Source organism: Macrobrachium nipponense, chromosome 20 (genome assembly GCF_015104395.2).
Source record: "Macrobrachium nipponense isolate FS-2020 chromosome 20, ASM1510439v2, whole genome shotgun sequence".
In the NCBI taxonomy this organism is placed as follows: domain Eukaryota; kingdom Metazoa; phylum Arthropoda; class Malacostraca; order Decapoda; family Palaemonidae; genus Macrobrachium; species Macrobrachium nipponense.
This window is the reverse complement of record NC_061089.1, coordinates 13473161-13495212: the sequence shown is the minus strand read 5'-3', so window position 1 is coordinate 13495212 and position 22052 is coordinate 13473161. Positions and strand designations below refer to the sequence as shown.

Below are 22052 nucleotides of genomic sequence, written 5' to 3'. Positions count from 1 at the left end.
TCCCTGGATCCCTATATACTGATATATGATCAGTCTTAATATTCTCTTTATATTGTCGTCCCACTGTGTTGTCAGCTCAGTTTCCATAAGACATCTAAGTTTGTATTTGCTATTTATGCCTATTGTGCATCTTCATGTCATAAGCATATTTTAGCTTGTTTTGAGTTTTACTTCTTTGAAAAGATTTTGATCAAAATGAAAAACTAAATTACTATTCTTGACCAGAATTATATGTGTGTGTATGTGTGAATTGTTCATACTTTTCTATCTCAAGCTAGTAGGATTCCCGTGCAGGGACCTGATCTCTGCTTTTCCGACTAATGATAGATGAAACGTGCACCTGAAAAAAAATGATTTCATTTTTGATAGACAGTATTACATTTCTAGTCGTTTACACCCCAGAGCAGTATATGATTCAAATAGAATTTTACCTTTGGCCCAGCCTAGGTTTGTAGTATTACATAAACCCCCTAGAAAAAATCTTGAATCATAGATGTATTTTGTTATAATAAGAATAACGCAGTATACAAATTGATATGCGTTGTTCTGTGGCTACCCTAGGCAGAGGTCAGGACCAGTTTCTAGGCAATATGAAACCTAGTAAAATTACTTTGGACACTAGCATGGTATTTTGCATTACTAGTTATGTAAGCCTTGACAGTCAAGTCAGTCGGAAATTACCTAAGCTGGAGTTCTGGCACCTAAAAATGGAGAAATCCTAATTGAAGACAACTTCAGTTACGCAGAAACGACAAAGAAATGCAACAAATCACAAAGTAAAACTCTGGTTCACTGTTCACAGAAATGTATTTGTTTGTTTGTATGGTGCTTTTACGTTGCATGGAACCAGTGGTTATTCAGCAACGGGACCAACGGCTTTACGTGACTTTCGAACCACGTCGAGAGTGAATTTATGTCACCAGAAACACACATCTCTCACTCCTCAATGGAATGGCCGAGAATGGAACTCACGACCACCGAGGTGGAACGCCAACACCATACCAACCAAGCCACTGAGGCGCTAGACATGTATTTGAACTCCTATGGGGAACGAAAGTGAAAAACCACGACTTCGCGTGGGCGAAGAGAAAACTGGTAAAATATAGAAGATTCAGTCAAACCTGCCTTGATCTGAGCCGTTGGATTCGTTTTCACACGGGGCCGGATATTAATGGGGCTCCATGCAAGGCCTCGCTCCATGTCCCAAGTTCCCAACCTGTCACTAGGCACAAAGTCTTCAAACTGTCACAGAAAGCTGTGTCCATAACCTGTCATAGGTATTGGCGTCCGGAAATGGTCACAGAACACCGTGTTCCTGAATTATGATGCGGCATCCCTTACTGTGGTTCGATATATTTTGCTATAAAAATTGGCTATGGAATAATATATGCTTTTGGATGACCCAATTCGACTTCGAAAGGGAATTGCAATACACTAAATGTTATCATATTCAGGGTAAGTTATTCTGATACCTAATGTTATGGGAGCGAAGGAAATAGAGGTGAACCGGCAATTTTAAATTAATCAGCATATGATTTTTAGAGAAATAATTAATCTCTTTCAGTACCTCTTATTGTATATTGCGATAATACAAATAAAAACACTTGAAAAATGTACATTAATCAAAACAATATAAGATTTGTCGAGGTAACCCTAACACAAGTCTTTTGCAACGCTAAGCTATGAATGGAATTCCACAAGCTATGAATGGAAACCATGCATGGTGCGTTTAGACTTCAAATATTTTTGCTTTATTTCTTATTGTCCGGAATCTTTTACTGCATAATGATATGACCTTTTTTTCTAAATGGCTTCATACCAATTAATCACTAGGTATCTAAGCTGTAGCGTTCATTTTGTTACAACCAAATTTTGCATATTTGCTTGCAAGATTCCACTTGTTAGTCTCGTATTTGGGAGATAATGTATACGTTTTAACTAGCCGTACATGCATTTATAATCTGATTATGTAGATAGATTTCTACACACACACACACACACACACACACACACATATATATATATATATATATATATATATATATATATCTATATATATATATATATATGGATATATAAGACAACTAAAAACAAATTTCCTTGATTGTTGAGATGTAGTAAACATGCTTGGCATCGAAATGTAATTAAAAATGATTTAATACAAATCCAACATTGTTTGATCATCGAACATCAGCCTTTTTTACAAAGCTAACAGATGTAGTTGGCCCAATATATGTGGCCTTCACCGCATGAAGGTCAACATGTTTACGGCCAAGTACATGGTCTTTCTTTTAAATTCTAGATACTTGCCACATTTCCACCAGCACATTTATTCATTTACTTATTCATTTGTTTAGTTGGAATTTTATTTTCAATATGTCATCGAACTTCTCTTTATGATATTTCAGCATCATCTTTTACATAGAATACCTCAGTTTTGCATTTCCGTGCTTTCGATAAATGAGATTATATATAAGTTTTACTCTGTGTTCTACTACACTTTTCCATTTTCCATCTTCATTTCGAAGTTAATTAGACTACCCAATTGCTGAAGTAAATTTGTAAGAGCCAATATTTCCCACTTTCTCGTGCTCCCCAACAAGAAAAAGGTCCTTTCAGATTGTTGCTCGCTATAATGCTAAGGCTCTAACCTTTAGGTATGCATAGTACCAGTGGGTAAACAGTGCAACTCAATAGCAAGGGCACCGTCAGCCGAGTTACCAAAGTTTGTAAAAGAAAATATATAACATAAAGCAATGTTTTACAGCACCCTGAAGTATAAAGGAAGAATTCTAGAGCATTTTATTTTCCAAGGGCACTGGGAATAGTCATTTTCCATAACAGAATTCAATAGACTACATGGCACCTTATTCGTCGTCACGTCCAAACTCCTCTGGGGTGAATGCAGTTCATTCGCCGAAGTATACTGGTTAATAATGATCAGTTCCATACAACTTTGAACACGGAATGCGTTTTTGCTTCTTTTTAGATGTGACGGGCATTTGAACACATCAAAATCAAAATGGCTTTGCTTTTCTTAAAAGAACACTTGGCTACGGAGACAACTAAAAGGGTTCGTCACTGGCAGCCAAGTGCCCGGCAGAGAGTGAAAGGAAAAAGGTAGGGAGGTGCAGAAGTTGCCAGGTGAAAAGGCCTTCACTCTCTAAAGTCAAGAGCATTCAAGTAAAGACCTCCCCTGTCTAAAGACAGGCGCCGCCTCTGTCCTCCTCAATTGGTTGTGAAGTCACATGGTGTGAACACTGACAGGGAAACGGACCTTTTTATTTTAAGGTGAATGTGACCGCTAGAGGGATAGTGATACCACAGCACTCCGTGAAAATAGACCTAAGTCTATTTTCTTTTTCATGACTATTCTTTCCAGGTATGTCTATGCTTTTATTTTATCATCTGGTTCGTTTCAGTTGTTTGGTGGAAATTTCCGTGTGAGTTTCAAGTTTTAAAATGAATGTTTGTCTACGCAGCGATTTTATTGTTTAGCGGAGCTAGTCTAATTTTCACGAATTTTTGCATAAAAAATAAAAATGTGAATTACAGAGACATTGCGGAGTAAATAGGAACCCTTTAAATAAAAGAAAATAATAATTTATAGTGAAACGAAGAGAAGAATTCATTAATTTAGCTCCAATAATCGTCGTCCACTATACCAATGGAGAGTCAAAGTCTGTTTGCTTTTGTCATTCATGCCATTATCTCCATCTTTCTTCTTGCCATTTATATTCGTAAAGAAAACGAAGTGACTGCTTCCCTGAAATAACGTTGAAAATACTGTGGAAATGTTTAGACTTACCACGATTTCATTACGAAGTAGAAAGAAGCAACTAATTAATAATAAATAATAATAATAATAAGAATAATAATAATAATATAATAATATAATAATAACATAATAATAATAATAATAATAATATAAGCATAATAATAAGAATAACAAATGATGATGATGATGATGATGAGATGATGATGATGATGATGATGATGATGATGATGAGATGATGATAATAATAATAATAATAATAGTAAAAGTAAACGGTAACCGAAGAGCAACACGATACACAGAAAGCTAATTAACTGGTTGTACAAGTCAAGGTAGAGCGCTGGGCATCTTGAGGCCACCTATAGCAACTTAAAGGCCATTTTTTCTTCTGCTTTTTATACCACCCGCTACGGAAGTTTTTTCGAAGAAATGCTTTTACCTTCACTAAGCGGAGGGGACATTCAAATGTCAAGAGATGTAGGTTAGATTGTGTTGGACCAGAAACTGTATTATTATTATTAATATTATTATTATTATTATTATTATTATTATTATTATTATTGTTGTTGTTGTTGTTGTTGTGCTGTTACGAAGGGAGGAACGTCATGTTGGAAGACATACGATGGAAATTGAAGTGCGGGGTAGAAGGAAGAAGGGGAGACCAAGAAAGAGATGGCGTGATTGTGTAGGGGAAACTATGGTATTAAAAGGTATAAATGAGAACGATACACAGGACGGAAATCGATGGAGACGACTCATTCACAACGGCGACCCCATATAAAAATGAGTTTAGGCTAGGAAGAAGTTGTTGCTGTTGTTGTTGTCAGTATGGACGATGAAGACCGACGTTTCCTAGTACTACAATTTTTTTTTTTTTTTACCTCAGGTTTTTATTCATACTTAAAGTTACACTATTACTCTATATTTCGGGAATTTGTTTCATCATTCCTCTTAGGAGACGCTATATAATACATGCTCAAAATATACATACGTATTACATACATATATACACCAGCATATCATCGTCAACGGTTCCTCTGAAGTGCAATTCAAAATAACACCGAGAAATTTCCGTCGTTCATGCCTTTCGTGTTCTTTCACTTCCACAAATCCCCACTCATCATCCAAGCTGGTCTGGGCCTTCTAGCCCTTCGAGTGCCAAGGGTAATCCAGCACTTATTATCAGGTGCTATTCACCTGGGGAGCACTTTCCCGAGATGTATACTGGTATTGTAGTACCAGTTCCAGTTTTTTTTATTATTATTTATTCATTGTTATCCTCTACATATGGAGGTTCCATAATTTCCCTTGTGTTATAATCTCACCCTGTCCTTGCCACCTGACTCCTAATACTTTTAAACCATTAACCTCAAATCGACAAAAACATTTGGCTATAGTTCCAATAACACCGGGTCATGTCTGTATAGCAATGCGAATAGTATTAGACTGTTAACTAATCTTACCTTCGTATGGAGTTTCAGTCTACTTGATTTGCAAATTTTATTCAACCTGCCAATTTTTATGACTTTTTTAGTTTTTCATTTAATGCCAACCACTTTTTTTTCGCAATGAGACCCAGGAGAAGGGCCAACGAAAACATGTAACATTCGTCGTAGAACCCGCTAATGACTGCAAGTTCATTTGACGAAAATTCCACCAACATTTAGTTTGCGTTTACTTCCTTCATTTGGCTTGACCTAGTCAACTGGACTACCAGTGTAACGTAAGACCATCCGTAACCCTGGTCTCGTAATTTGCAGTGTGAACTTCACACGCACTCTTCCTGAATGCAAACATGCGACCTGTCCACCTCCTCGTGAAAGAAGAAGAGATTTAAAAGATATTCTGCCAAGAGAAGCATCATCGACAAACATCGTAACTCGTTAAAAAAAAATAAAACAGTAACGAAATCTTAATTGAACAGTTCTGTCTACTTACGCAAATTAAGACAGGACAGCAAAGAAGTGGGAGTCAGTTCGATGGTAACAGGAATGAGAAGAGCACTCTCTGGCCCGTCTGGTGAAGCTAAATTGTAATAAAAAAAAAAAAGGTAAGATAAGAAAGGCTTCTAAAAGATAGGCTATTAGATATCACTTGAGCGACGACTCGAGTTGCCTGTGACACAGATCGAGTCATCAGAGACGGATTAGCTCTACGGTGTTAGTTCCAAGGACAGCTGGCCGTAGATTTCTAGTAACATCTTATGTTGTTTATTATCATTATAATATACTTCAAAAGGCCATTTTTTAATTTTGTGTGTTTGTTATGTAACTTTTTAAAAACTTCATTACAATTTTATATTTGAAATAAACGCAATTGATAAATCGTTCAACTTTTATTAATGCAGCTTATCAGGATACACCAAAAGTTGCTATGCCGTCAGATATATATATAGAATATATTGTTACAACATCTACAACAACAAAAACTTGTTTTCAATAAAAAAAAGTATGTTACACTTTTTTAAAACTAAAAGTAATTAAAATTGCTTTATATATTGCAATGAATTTATTAAAAGTACACTGGTTTATGCGTATACTAAAGGCTCGCAATTCATCGTATCACACAATTACAATTTTTCTGTTTACACATAAAAACTGCTACGTCCACATCGATTATTGCGTATAAATATGAAAGATTAAATTTGCAACATTAATAACAGCTGAGGGGGTCAAGAACAATCACTTTTGGACAACAACAGAAAACGATATCAGCATAGGTATATCGTAGTACTAAAGAAAGTTTTAGTACATTTTGCCTTGATCCACTGAAACTGAAACAACTTTCGGTATTTCTTTTCATTTCGCTCCGCTCGGTTGGTAAGAGAATGCGATCGATGTAACCTTAGACACCAGAAGGTAAACAAATAGATATATATTCCATAACGAGGCAGCGAAAACACACCGTTGTTGTTCTTGACCCAGTATGGATCTTCTTTCTTTTTTCCTTCTCTCTCTCGCAGCACGTTTTATACCGAGGTTGTTCATCGCCCAAGTAGACATGTGATCTCTCTCTCTCTCGGCCCGACAGTCTCTCCCGAAACCTGTTTTGCTCTATGGTGCTTTTCGCGTTCCGAAGTACCCGCTGTAGTTGTTTTTATTCTTGGGTTTTATTCGTATTTTTGTTGTTATATTTTTTTTCTATGCTCAGATTTTCAGTGTTAATAATTTCAATATTTTTTTTATATTACGGTATATATCATCTAGAAATCATTATGAGAGGTATTAACCAAAACAACTTTCACCCATTGCCCAGCAAAGTATTCTGATATCATTGTGTTATTCCTTTATCTGTTTCGTCATCGTATCACACCTTTACTTGACCTAAGACAAATATTTAATAACCGCATGCAGTCTATTTTAAAAAGAAAGCGTATTATTTATTAAGACCAGGGACGGGTGGAATACCTGCACTGATCATTAAGTGCCTGGTCTTCTTGCTACTTTTTGTCCCTCATTAAAGAAATTATACCAGGTTCTGATCTTTAGAGCTCGGTTCCAGTAATGCATTCCCCACCGCCTCAATAGAAGTGTGCATGTATTTTCTTTTTTTTTTTTTATCTGGGGATTAAATCACATAGATTTCAACATTAAAAGCAGAGTTCTATTTTCAATTTTTGTTTGATTGTTTTATGCTAATTTCTACGATTGTTTTTTTCTGTCATATTTTCTTTCATTTTTAGGGATTTCTTGAATTTATGATTACATTTAAAAACGAAATTCGCCTCGCCCTTCATAACTACGCGCGCGCGCGCACACACACAAAACTATTCCAAAGATTACGCACTTCACATTGCAAAAGGCTATGTGACAGGTGTCGCCATCTATCAGTCTATATTGCTGTCCATGACTTTATTATCGAAACGCTCAACTCCCCCTATAACTATACTCTCCGATCATCAGAAAGGCGCACAACCGCAAACTTATGGAGAGGAATGCATTACTGGAACCGAGCTCTAAAGATCAGAACTTAGTATAATTTCTTCGGCAGTATAAACATCAAGGTTCACTTTAATGAGGGACAAAAAGTAGCAAAAAGACCAGGCACTTAATGATCAGTGCAGGTATACTCCACCCGTCGCTGGTCATAATAAATAATATTTTCTTTTTTTAAATAGACTGCATGCGTTTATTAAATATTTGTCTTAGGTCAAGTGAATGTGTAATGCGATGACGAAACAGATAAAGGAACAACACAACGATATCAGAATACTTAGCTGGGCATAGGATGAAAGTTAGCCTTGGTTTCCCACGGATAGGATACTCTACTAGCTGCCACCAGCAAGAAGCGTTCATTGGAAAGCGTGTCTGGCAAGAAATAAATAAAAGGACAATAGAATAAAACTAGTTTCAGCTCTATCTCCTTGAACAAACAGACGCTACCACCACTCAGTACTAACATTCTATGATGCAGTTACACTCAATAATAATCATTGTTGTTTTTTACTAACACTCGATATATTTTTTTGTTAAGATGATAATAAAAGCGAAATAGAGGTGCTTATAAAAATTGTGGTCTTGGAGGTAATGGCGAGTAAGAGATTGAACTGGAGCACGGATTTCAGGATTAATGCTAATCACTGGAACCCAGTGGGTCATTCAGTGCATTTTCAAGTGGGTACCTACTCTTGAAAATGGAGCGCACCCAGTAGAAAACATGCCTCAACAATCAACTCATGATTATTGGTTTTGCTTCAAATTTTAGCAATCCCAAGATGTGCTCAACCATCAACCCCTCTTCTTCAGCAGTTCTGGGCATTCTTAAAGTAGACCTATAAACTTTGCTACTTAAATTCTGTTTTAAATTTTAGCGGTCACGAGATGTGTAATAGCCACCAACTTCTTTCCACTGCAGTTCTAGACATTCGTAAAGTAGGCCTATAAATTTTTGCTATCTTAAATTTTAGCAATCCCCAGGTGCATGTGCTTTAGGCCTACTACACAAGCCACTCTGTGGCGCCACAGAGTGGCGTCGGTGTGTGGGCGGGGATGTGGCTTCCCAGAGTTCCGGACATTCTTAAAGTAGGCCAATATATGTTTGCTGTCAAAATTCTACCTAAAATTTTAGCAATTACGAGATGCCCTATATCCACCAAACTTCTTTCTTTCAGCAGTTGTGGACAATCCTATAAAGCTAGAAGAGATGGGTGGCAGTACAAAGCAGAAAGGCATGCAGCCGCTGAACATGGACATGAACCACCCTGACAACAATATCTCGTTCAGAGAGACGAAGGGATGCTACATCAGCAGAGTGGCCATCTTCTTTCTCATCGTCCTCTTCCTGTGCTCTCTAGCGGCCACGGGATTCCTCGTGTTTTACTACCATGCGCAGGTCAAGGGCGCCTTCGATGAAGTTAAGGAGTTTCTGGGTTCGATGGTAAATTTTTCTGAGTTTTTTTTTTTCTATCTTACTTTAACATAATGATTAAGTCAGGTTAGTTCCATTGACAGTCTATACAAGTATGTTGTTAAACTGATATGCCTAAGGTTAGGGAAGTAAATGTAACATTATATAAGAAAATAATGACAAGTGGGCATTTTCTTAAACTCTCATATAATCTGGAAAAATAAAATAGACTGAAAAATAGCCTTAGTTTACTTATAATATCATCAGCACTTAACATATTTTAACATATATTGGTGTTCATGAGTATGGTTATCTTATTTCCATTCCAAGGGAGATCACAGCGGCGAATTAAAGGAAGAGAAAATGGACTTGCCGGTATCGACAACGGTAAGAATTTCCCCAGGCCTCTCCTCAACTATTGCCTATTCTGAACCCGAAGACGACGTTGAAAACATCGTGGAATTCGTCCCTGTCACCGAGGAATACTTCCCGGACACTTCCTCTGAAAAGGACACTGATATGTCCTTTGATGAACAGAGTGAAAAGTTTGTAACGTCCCCATCGACATCTACCGAAGAGGATACGGAAGTCATCCCCGACTTAAACATAGTAAAACCTGAGGTATCCTCTCCGGCTTCATCTTCTCCACCTGAGGAAATTGAAAGATGGTCACGCAGGCTTCCCCGAGCCGTCAAGCCAGTTCATTACGTGGTCAAACTTCAGCCGTTCGTCAATGGAAATTTCAGTATCAAAGGATATCTACAAGTGGAAATAGAAGTACAAGAAGAAACATCCAATGTTACGCTTCACATTGCTGATATTATAACCCATAATGACACAGTGACGGTACGTTGATCATAGTCTTTATCCAACTAACTGGATTCTAACTAGCACGTAACTAATGCCATGGTTTTAGCTGTAAATATTAATTGAATGATTTACAGTGCAGTTATCACTAACGGATAAGACTTATAGTTTTATTATTTTGTTAGTATCAGTCTTTTTCAGAGATGTGTTTATTCAAATGTAACTGTAGTATACTACTAGTTTGCTGATGTGCTAGATGGCAGCCGTTCCAAATAGCAAGCAGTAATGGCTTAAAATTGATAGTTCTTTTGCGAGGTTAACAGCAGTTTACACCCACATATAAATGCATCTCATACATATGTTTGCATTAAGAAATTCATATATTCATAATACATATACAAGTAAATTTTCCCCTTCCTCGTCATATAAAAGCAAGTAGTTTAACATTTTTTCTTTATTCGTTTCCATATTAGCTGAGGAAACTCCAGGAATTAGGAAACCCCGAGACAATCATCCAAAAACAGGAATTCGACCCCAAACGGGAGTTCTACATAGCCCACTTGGCCCAGCCTTTGGAAAATGGCAGTCGATATTTGCTGAGTATGGAATTCGAGGGTTACCTCAACGATAACATGAAGGGTTTCTACAGATCCACGTACAAGGATGCAGATGGCAGCCAAAAGTAACGCTTCCGTTTTGCATTGATTTTGATTTGTACCTTCTGTATTCCAGTCCAATTCAAATTTCACCACATTTGGAATAATAATGTTATAATTTTCTTTTGGTGAGAATCTCTATATGTGTATTCAAAGCGTTTTCAGGAGCACGTTTTTGTTTGTTTACAATTCTGAAAAATTTCTATCTCCAGGTTTTTGGCGGCCACTCAGTTCCAAGCAAGCGACGCGCGCAGGGCGTTCCCGTGTTTCGACGAACCGGGACTCAAGTCTACTTTCGAGATCTACCTAGCTAGAGAAGAACCTATGACAACCATCTCTAACATGCCTATCGTTGAAACAATGCCAGTGTAAGGAAACAATGCCATTGCAAGAAACAGCAATAGCCCTGGTAATAGACCCAGGACTATCGTTGAAACAATGACTGTAAAATAAATAAATAAAAGCAATATTCTTGGATATAGAACTACTTAAAAAATCGCTGAACAATACCAATGACAGAAACAGCAATAGTCTTGGAAATAAGATTACGACTATCTTTGAAACAATGTCAATGCAAGAAACTGCAATAGTCTTGGAAATAAAAACTATAGGCCTATCGTTGAAATAATACCATTGTAAGAGACTAATCGTTTAGGAAATAGGTCTAAAAAACTAAATAAATCATTTGTTTGGTTCTTCTCTTAGAATGGACAGCCTTGACAAAAAAATTTATCAAACATTGTGAAATTCTTGACACCAAATCATGCCTCTACGAATGTGCTTTTGATAGGCAACTGTCACTCTCTCTTTCACAAGGTTTGATCAAGATGGATGGGTCTGGGATAGATACAACACCACCATCCCAATGTCAACTTATCTCATTGCCTTTGCTGTCTCGGATTTTGCGTCGATGAATGAAACCAACGAGAACTGGATGTTCAGAGGTAAATTTTCCAAAAAAACATGGGGCGAGATGTAATGAAATATATATAATATATATATATATATATATATATATATATAGATATATTATTTATTTATTTATATATATATACACATATATACATATATATCAACTGTTTTCAAAAGTCTTTAAGAATGATGTACAGCATTTCTTATGCTTGGTATGATTTGTTTTATTCAGTAGGTACAGGTGAACCGAGTTTTAATCAGCATGTCTTGAAACAAGAATCACTACCATATGCAAAAGCTAAATAATAATCATTAGACCCTTGGAAGGAAATTAAGTGTCTGGAAAGAAAGCTACCATTGTAGGACAATTGGCTTACTGAAATACAGGACACAAAACACAAACACGTGTACCTACTCACCTCAGACTCCAGATACTCAGGGCTAGGCTGTGCTGTCCGCTGGATATAGTTAGGACAGGCTAGCCGAGACGCAACAACCGCCAAGAATCTCACAACCCAAGACAGGCAAACACCAAAACCATACAATAACTCCAAAAACAACACATAAGTCACCACGCATACAAACACCAGGGTCGAAAACAACACGACAAATCATACCTAACTCCAACCCGCCAACTCAGACACCAAAACGCACAACCAACATCTTCAACTTCACCACAACCAGACAGACACACAGCACAACAACTTGACTACACCAACATCACTCAAATCACACAGTATCACTGACCCTCAATGGACAGAACCGCTGCCAATTGCCAAATTAAATGTTTAGTACCTAATGAATTCACAGACTTCCTCGCTTCTAATGACTCGCAAGTCGTTACTCGTAACACACTCCTGCCACAGATATTCTCGGCGATCGCCACAACAGACAATACCCACACGTTTACGCCAGCCATCAAGCCACTCCCATTCATCCCTCCACCAATTTTGCTCTCTCTCTCTCTCTCTCTCTCTCTCTCTCTCTCTCTCTCTCTCTCTCTCTCTCTCTCTCTCTCTCTTTCACGCAACCCTCGAAGACGTTATCAGATTTAAACTACCCTTATCACTCCTCCATACCATCCATACCATGAACACTAGGCGTGACTTTCACCCGTGATATTTCAACAAGTAATTCTTAATCTTCCCGTCAGTGTGGGCGAGAGAATCAGCACTGCAGCAAGCCGAATACGCCCTCAGCATTGGACCCAAGATGCTGAGCCACTTCGAGGAGTTCTTCAAGATTCCCTTCCCTCTGCCGAAGCTGGACATGATCGCCCTGCCAGACTTCGCCCCTGGGGCAATGGAGAACTGGGGTCTTGTTACTTTCAGGTGAGGTTAATATATTTTTTTCTGACGCACAGAATTTAGGCCAAAGGTCTAGCTCTGGGACCTATGAAGTCATTCAGCGCTGAAAGGGATATTGAGAGATTTTAAAGGTGTAACAGGAGGGAAACCTCGCAGTTGCACTATGAAACAAGTATCGTCGAGAGAGGCTGGAAAGTAAGATGGAAGAGAATATGAACAGAAGCACAATAAGAGGAATGAAAAGGGTCGCAGCTACGGGCCGAAGGGACGCTGCAAAGAACCTTAAGTAATGTTTACAGTGTACAGTATGAAGTGCACTGACTGCACTACCACACCGCCCCCAATACGGAGTTCCTTTTTAGTACTAGCGCATTCAGATTTCTTTAATACCGTTGCATGCTTATATGACCACCGTGGATAAAGATTTTTGTCTCGTAGGTCCTCAGCCAAAACATTTTTCTTTTACAGGGAGACGTTGATGCTCTATCAGCCGTCCACTTCGTCTGCATTCAACAAGCAGCTCGTTGCGGCCGTCACTGGTCACGAACTGGCTCACCAGTGGTTTGGAAATTTAGTGACGCCCCAGTGGTGGACAGACATCTGGCTCAACGAAGGTTTTGCGTCATACGTTGAATACATTGGGGTGGATCATGTGAGTGTATTTATGAGATTTGTCGCGTCGAGTTATCGTTTATTCCCATCTAACTCCAAACATTGGAATTTTCTTCCTTGTTTACATTCTCCTAGGTGGTAGGCTTGTCTTTTCCTCTTCATGGTTAAACCCCATCATTTTTTTCTGATAGACCTATCGCTTAGAAAATGCATTTGGTCACGCATCCTTGTCGCTTTTTCTCTTTACATAATTATTCATACATTCTTCAGCTAAGGGTAATAGTTTACACAATATACAACATGCAATCTGTGTGTGTGTGTGTGTGTGGTACAGAAGGGAAAATATGAATTTCAGGATCTCAAAATGTTGGTCACGTGGGGATTTTTAACACCACATCTAAAGTATAGTGTCAGCAGCTCAGTCGACATCAAAGTGCCCAGCTGCTTGTTATGATATCAACGTTTGCAATTCTGTGTCTAAATAGAGCTTCCTTTATCGACTATTTATTCTATTGTTCCTTGGAATTTCTTCTCAGAACAAATGAATTACAAATTCCCTCTCTTTCCCAGGTTGAACCCTCATTCCAAATCATGGAGCAGTTTGTGCTGGAGAGGATTCATCGAATCTTCCACATGGACAGCTTGGAATCCTCTCACCCGATAAGACATGACGCAGAAGATGCTGACATGATTGCCTACGACAAAGGTGCGAGTTACCGTTGACAGATGTCTTTCTTTTGACAGGAATAACTATTGTCTTAGGTCCATTTCTTGACAGGAATAACTATTGCCTTAATTCCATATCATGATAGCAACGTCTCTTGCCTCAAGTACATTTCATGACAAGAACATCCATTGAATTAAATCCATTTCACGAGAGATATATCCTCTTCAATACAAAATATCCTAAGGGGATGGTCATTACTTGAAGTCCACCTGGCATGATTAATATGCATGATTTGAAGTCCAGATCATAAAAGGAATGTTAATTACCTTGAATGTCGTCTCGCTAGACGAATATCCACAACTTTAAGTCCATCCCATGGGACCTATGAGATCATTCAGCAATGAAACTGAAATTGACGGTAAAAATGTTTCAAAGGCATGACAGGGAAAACCTCAAAGCAGCAGTTGCACTAATAAATCAATTGCTCTGTTAGGAGAGGGTTTAAGTAAAATGAAAAAAAAAGAGAATATGGGCGATGGTACACAAAAAGAGTGGAAGGGGTTGCAGCTAGGGGCCGAAGGGACGCTGCGAAGAGCCTCAAGTAATGCCTACAGGGCGCCGCATGAGGTGCACTGACGGGCCTACCCACCTACGGGGGACATTACCATTGCTTTCATTAATCTCATGAACGGAAGAAATAACAAATTCATTTCGTTATTTTACAGGTTCTTCGGTCATCAGGATGATGAACCATTTCTTGACTGATGCCACGTTCACAAAGGGTCTTAATAATTATCTCCGAGCATTGTAAGTGTTTTTTTTTTTTTTTATAGTTCGGTATTTTAATTTTATTTCCAGTTCTGTATTTCCATAACTAGACGGCAATAAAATGCATTAATACAATGCAAGATATTATAATAATAATGATCCTAAATTGGAGTTTACCTTACATTTAAACAGAACAAATGTCAAAAGTATTTTGCATATTTTTATCTGGTCTGATTATGGGTAATGTTGAAAAGACTTTGAGAGAAATCAATGGTTTTAATCATTAAAACGATGCATAAGTGTGTGTGTGTATCTTAATGTATTTTGATAGTCATTCTTTAATACAGTTACACGTCTTTTGGAAATGCAATTAATTTAAACTGTCTTCCCAAAAGTTATAGCTACACCTGCTCTTACTGTTTCTCAAATGATTAACTGAAAACATATCATCATATGGCCTAGATTTTAGTGTTTCCTTTCAAGCACACCACATAATTACCTGTTTATTCATTATCACTCACAGCCAGTACGCCAATGCAGAACAAGACGACCTTTGGCAGTACTTGACCCAGGCTGCCCACGAGGACCAAACCCTGCCGTCTAACCTGACAGTCAAAACGATAATGGACACCTGGACGCTACAGAAGGGGTACCCGGTCATCACGGTGCTACGAAGTCCTGATGGTGTCTCGGCAACCGTCTCCCAGGTATGTGACCGAAGACCTATAAACTTATAGCCAAATGTAATCTTTAATATTCAAAGAAATAATTGATTTCTTAACCTAATTATTGGTATATGTGAAAATCTCGTTAAATGTTCTCGAAAACCTATTTTCACATCTCTAATCTAAAACGACATTGTTTTGTAAAGATTATTTTTTCCCCTGGCAGGAGAGATTCCTTCAAGTCAGGAGGGAAAACTCTTCAGACAGCCACGACTACAAATGGTGGGTCCCTGTGACTTATACCGGACAGGGCAACCCGGACTTCACTTCGACAAAGCCACAGATGTGGATGAGTCCCTCGGATTCTGCCGTAGCCCTGGGCGGTCTTCCGCCTCATGATCAATGGGTGATCTTCAACATTCAGCAAACTGGCTTCTATCGCGTCAATTACGACGTCAACAACTGGCAGCTGATTTTCAATCAACTCGCGGCAAACCACAGCGTCATCGGCACCATCAACAGAGCTCAGATCATCGACGATTCCATCGATTTGGCTAAAGCTGGTGAGACTATTTTCCGTTTAGACGTCCAGCAAGAATTTTGTCATAAAAAGTAACACGGTTACGGCTTAACAGATCGTAAATAGATAATATAAATATACAATAACATGAAAAATAGTCCGAATTTAGGTAAAAGTAAGTCTAGGTATGTCACATTCCCCAGAAATGCATACTGCAGACATGCTTACTATAGGCCTATACAGTAGCCGTGATCCCTTACTCTGCATTCGCTACAAAAATTATTTACTTACCAAACGGGTAATTTCAAGGTCTAGCGAATGCTCTAGATCTTGGGCAATTTCATTTTGAAAGCGTGTTATACGAATCTTGACACTAAGTTAGCATTCTATACATTTTCAACACGAAACTGTGACACCTTGTTCTGTTTTTCAGGACACCTTCCTTATGGAGTACCTTTGACAATACTGAGGTACCTAGTGGCCGAGGAAGAGTATGTTCCTTGGTCAGCAGCTTTCAACAATCTGTCATACTTACGCAGAATGTTCAGATTTACGCCTGAATACGGAGCCCTAAGGGTGAGTGCTCGATGAATTCTCATTCTGGTTGTATGACGTCATCACGTCACTTCAAAGTTAAGTTCATGGTTTGAGATTGTATTGCCAGGTAATTTTACTAATAACAGAATTATTCAGTCAGTCTTTCAATGTAAAGGAATATAGATTATTATAAATTGTATGCTAAAACGACTAGCATACTTACGAATATTAAGATAAGCGCATAAAACTTCACGGTGATACAACTGGTGTAGAAAACTCGTCAAACACCTTAGGAAAGAGAGAGAGAGAGAGAGAGAGAGAGAGATAGACGAGAGAGAGAGAGAGAGAGAGGAAAAAGAGAGAGAGAGATAGAGAGAGATTATTTTATTTAATAAATTTATTACGCCCAAAGACGTCAAACAAAGTTACATATTAGCAGTTACATATTAGCAGTTACATACATTACATCAGAAATCAACAGAAAAAAAAAATTACAGCATTGAATCATCGGTATATCAGTTACAAAATAACATATATGAGATCGTATTCTATTATCACAACAACTGCAACAGACAGTTTAGCAGCCACCAAAGTGAGGAAGACGAGTCAAAATTATGTCTAGGTGGTCATCTTTGAGTAAATATTGGCAGGTTTGAAGTAAATTTTTGGTCCTGAGGTAACAGATTCCTGACAGTGGGCAATGAAGGCAGTAGTGTTCAAGGTTATTGGCATTAGCAAGGTTACACAGTTTACATGAGGTGTAGTGTGGTATATCTAGTGTCTGTCCAACCTGCCACACAGGACGATATCCCAACCTTATCCTGGCACTTACAACATTATGCCTACGCACCATGAGTCCACGTCGCCGGTACTTGTGAAGGCTCTGCAGAAAGTTATCATGATGTTGTATGGAAACACTAGTGCCCCTCTCTGCATCCCTACGCTGTACTGTACAGGCAAAAGCGGCTGAATATATTCTATGTTTAAGGCAGCGAAGTGAGGGCTCAACATTTCTGTCATCAAGGTCCAGCGTGCAGGCAGCTTTAGCAAGACTGTCCACCATGTCATTCCCAGCAAGCCCAATATGGGAGGGCATCCACATGAAAGACAAGACAAGCGAGGCATTGTAAGCAGCAACGAGTTGACACAATATGTCTCGCACAACACGGCCACAGCTGGGCCTAGAAGATGTCAGTGCCTGGAGTGCAGATTTGGAGTCACAGATCACCAATCCATTCACATTTTCATTCTAACAAGTAGGGTTACTGCATCCCATATACCTTGAAGTTCGCAATAAGTGGAACTGGATGAGTTTGGCAACCTACGACCATGCCACCCACCCTCAGGAGATTCTAAAGTGGGGGAGAACATAGCACATGCTGCACTTCCATCTGCCTGTACTGAGCCGTCAACGTAGATGTGGTGCCCTGCAGGAACTGAACTTGACACTTTGGATATTGTTTCCAAAACCAGCTGCTTCTGTAGACTGGTATGGGCATCTTTAGAGGTTGGTGTGAAAGTGACAGCAGGAATAGGAACCTGCCATGGTGGCAAATCTTGGATGTCTGCTTGCTCAGGTACACCGATATCAAGGTATCGAAGATTTTCACATACTGCCCTAACTAGGTTATGGCCCCCTGGCCGGAGTTGAGGTCTTGGTGCATCTTCGTCAAGTGATGCTCTGAGGACAGCAGAGAAGTTTGGAGTAAATTGTGGAGAATGTAGACATTTCACAGAAAACAAAGTTACATTGGCATAAATTCTCTCTATTAATGGAGGTAACATGAGTTCGGTCTGCATGTTGACTATCCGAGTGGAAGGAGGGCATCCTAGGATAAACCTCATTACTCTATTTTGGAATAGTTCTAGAGGTTGTAACGCCTGTCTGGGTAATTGAATTAGAGCAGGAGATAAATAGTCAACAACTGACCTTAGGAAGAGGATATAGAGGGTTTTAGCCACGGGGATAGATATACCTGTGGCCCTGGTGGCAAGCCACTTGATGGGAGTAAAACGAGGCTCCAGTCGATCAAGAAGGTTTTTCACCATGGGGTGGATTCGCTGTCGTGCAGGTATAGCAGGGGCGAGAGAGAGAGAGAGAGAGAGAGAGAGAGCACTATCTTTTTTATTTTGTGTAAATCCTTAAATTGTGAAGTTGGAAATTACCGGTTTTCACAATGCTTGCCAAATTTTAGATTCGTGTCCCACTTAAAATAATAAACAACCAGTTTTACAGTATATTAATATATGCATCTATTTATCATTTATCTTAGTTTTTTTTCAATATTTGCAGAATTACTTGCTTAGGATCATATTGCCACTGTACGAGTCTGTTGGCTTTGAAGACAGCCATGACGATCCCCTGTTGAGCCAATACAAACGCCAGCAGGCACTGAGTTGGGCTTGCATGCTAGAGTACCAAGACTGCCTCAACAAGTCCGTCGAATTATATCATACGTGGATGGCTCACCCAGAGAACAGCAGGTAAATGCCGACATTATCCTATTGCTCGTCAGCGCTGACTCAGAATTAACGTACGTACTGAGTGGGGATCAAGCATTCACGCACTCCTGCCTGAGCCTGGCTTCGTCCTTAAATATGAATAGAACAGAATGAATGTGTAAAGTTCAATGCTATAACAAATGTATTTATTGCGCAGAAAAAAATTGTTTCTTCGTAATACATGACAGGTTGAACATTTATTTTCTCAGCAAGTAGTAGTAGTAGTAGTAGTAGTAGTAGTAGTAGTAGTAGTAGTAGTAGTAGTAGTAGTAGTAGTAGTAGTAGTAGTAGTAGTAGTAGTAGTAGTAGTAGTAGTAGTAGTAGTAGTAGTAGTAGTAGTAGTAGTAGTAGTAGTAGTAGTAGTAGTAGTAGTAGTAGTAGTAGTAGAGGGCGGGGAGGAGGAGGAAGTATGTCTTTGAAAAGGCTCCAAATTTCATATTTTCACCGTTTTCTCCATGCTTCATATATTTCCAGTGTTGTGTCTCCAAATCTCAAATCTATGGTGTACTGTCGTGGCATCCAAGAGGGGGGAGAAAAAGAATGGCTTTTTGCATGGCAACAATACGCCCACTCGAATGTTGGGTCGGAAAAGGAACAGTTGCTCTCTGCTATGGGATGTACGAGGAACCAACACCTATTATTGAGGTAATGTATTAAGATATATACAGTTTTTTATATGGACTAATAAGGTTATGAGTGAAGTAACCTATTTAAAAAGTATTGGGGTGTTGTATTTTATGTGTGTATATTATGAATATAATGTGTGTTTACATATTTGAGTATACCTATATATATTTTACGTTTAACTAACCAAACGTAAACCTTAGTCAATGACGAATTCAACTAAAGACTTAAAGATGTCAATCTGGAATCAACTTGTTCTGCTGCCAACGTATATTAAGCTAAAAATAAATTGATTTCCGCTAAAGAATCTATACACAAATAAACCCATAAATGAAATAACGCAATACTAATAATTTTCCAGATACCTTGAGATGGCTTTCACTGCAAATAGCGGCATTAGGAAGCAGGACATCAAACGAGTGTTTGGAGCAGTGGCCTCCAACCCAGCTGGCATCTCAGTGGCCTGGAATTTCGTTCGAGAAAACTGGAATGTCATACATGACTAGTAAGTCCTCGTGTTATTCGTTGGCAATGAAATAACCTTCTTTGCAAGGTCCTTCAAATACGCTCTGAGAATCTATTGAAAGACCTTGCTTCTTTGTATATTTCGAAAATCGGCCAGGAAGAACCGTCCTTTGAATTCGTGAGAAAATATCGACATTGTAATATGTTTATACCACGTTTCTTCACCTTAGATCACATAAATTGTATATATATTAAAAAGATAGTAAAATGTGTCATGTGATACTAACATATATCCCACATTTGTTTGGTATTTGTAATCTCGATACAAAACTAAATGAATGGTACCTTTTACTTCTTCTTTGTAGCTTCGACAAGATCGTAGTCCATTTGATTAAGGACTCGACGCGGGATTTCAACAGCCCACAGGACCTGCAACAGGTACGGAAAGAAATGCATTCTGTTGTTCTTCCAGTTGTTATTTTAGTTATAAAGATTTTATGCAAGTTAACACTGTGGTGGATATGTAAACCAACCACTAGGCAACGCTATAATTTAGTTGAAATAAGTGACTCAAATGAATGCAGTCGAGTGGTCTGTTTATTCCTTTCGCAGATTTTGCACATTTAGATTCACATTACTACGTGAAAGGTTATACGCAATGTCCATAAGACCCAGATAAAGCAAATACTATGTAGTATATTTAAAAAATGACAAAAATTATATTTATATGAAGAAAATCCACCATTATAATAATCACTGATCTCGTGCTATGACAGTTATTTATAATTTTCTTGTCCATATATTCTGAACAATTCAAAATATATATTTTTAATTTGCTGTGTTTTATAAGCCTTAATTACCGTCTAATCACAAAGTATTTTCCATCTTGTTTTCCAGGTACACTTATTTGTCGAAGAACACGCAAGCCATCTCTCTGAGAAGAAACTGGAAGTAGAGCAACTGTTGGAAAATATACACAATAATCTCTCTTGGATGAACAACTATTATGACGTCATAGTGAAATGGCTACACGATAACGGCTTTTCCAGCAGCAACGCTAACTAATTTCAACTTTAGAACCTACTGTTTTCATTTGTGATGAATGATTTTGCCATGTGTTAGAAACAAGGTTCCTGATAATTGTCTGTGCTTGTGTTGTTGTCATTCAAATTTCATTCTGTATCGAATATACTTGTTTTAAAAAATTCAACCACTGTTTTTTGGGTGGGAGGGGGCGGGGTGGGGTGGGGGGGGGGAGGGGGGGGGGGGGGGCTGGTAACAGTTATGATACAGAAGAAAGTACTTCATATTAGTCACTTGTTATTTGAAAGACTGTTCTCAAATTGTCTGAAGGTAATAATAAGGATTTCATGACATACTGTGATCAACGTTTTCCTGTATATATATAATATATAGAGAATTCCTAAATGCATATATCTGAATAACTTAATTAAACTATTTACATATAATCTTGTATTTAAACGCCTTAACTTCCCTTCCAACTTAAACTGTCAGTTTAACTTTGGCCTACCTAGGGTAGGGCAGTAGTCTTTCAGGTTTTGACAGAAAGCAAGTACGTATGTGCTGTATACTGTATGCTACTATTTGGAGTAAGCAGAGTTGAGTCTATGTTGACACTAAAGACTGGTTGCAGACATGTCATCTTGACCTAAAAGTCTCTTTTAAAATTGTTGCTGTATCTCTTGCAAGGGGAAGTTGTATATTTAAGCAAGAAAAATCTCAATAAATCTTGCCTAAATAGTTCCACATCCTGGGGAGCAAAAATTGAATGAAAGATGTTATAAAAACCATCATAAAGACTAGTAAAATGCCTAGGAAATCTGTTTTTAACTTTTTAGTTTTACACATTGTGAAACATCTGATGCCTT

The 22052-nt window shown here is 38.4% G+C and overlaps 2 protein-coding genes across 3 annotated transcripts in view; one reads left to right on the top strand and one right to left on the bottom strand.

The window, feature by feature from the left end:
• Positions 1–5810, bottom strand: part of LOC135221897 (protein ABHD18-like) — an 80623-nt gene extending 74813 nt beyond the window's left edge. The window contains exon 1 of the mRNA XM_064259907.1: positions 5714–5810. The gene's annotated coding sequence lies outside the window, so the exon portion shown is untranslated. The remainder of the gene's footprint in view (positions 1–5713) is intronic.
• Positions 2925–21390, top strand: LOC135221890 (aminopeptidase N-like). Of its 2 annotated transcripts, none has more exons than XM_064259866.1 (18): positions 2925–3382; positions 8889–9151; positions 9452–9967; positions 10402–10610; positions 10797–10952; positions 11401–11528; positions 12650–12827; positions 13272–13455; positions 13986–14121; positions 14808–14889; positions 15374–15557; positions 15742–16078; positions 16469–16611; positions 18866–19056; positions 19549–19719; positions 20060–20203; positions 20529–20601; positions 21061–21390. In XM_064259866.1, the coding sequence occupies exons 2-18, from the start codon at positions 8918–8920 to the stop codon at positions 21226–21228; spliced, it is 3234 nt and encodes a 1077-aa protein (XP_064115936.1). In that variant the 5' UTR covers positions 2925–3382; positions 8889–8917; the 3' UTR covers positions 21229–21390. The 2 variants fall into 2 exon arrangements, with proteins under 2 accessions (XP_064115936.1, XP_064115925.1); XM_064259855.1 differs by having other exon boundaries at positions 8886–9151.
• Positions 21391–22052: the final 662 nt, after the last annotated feature.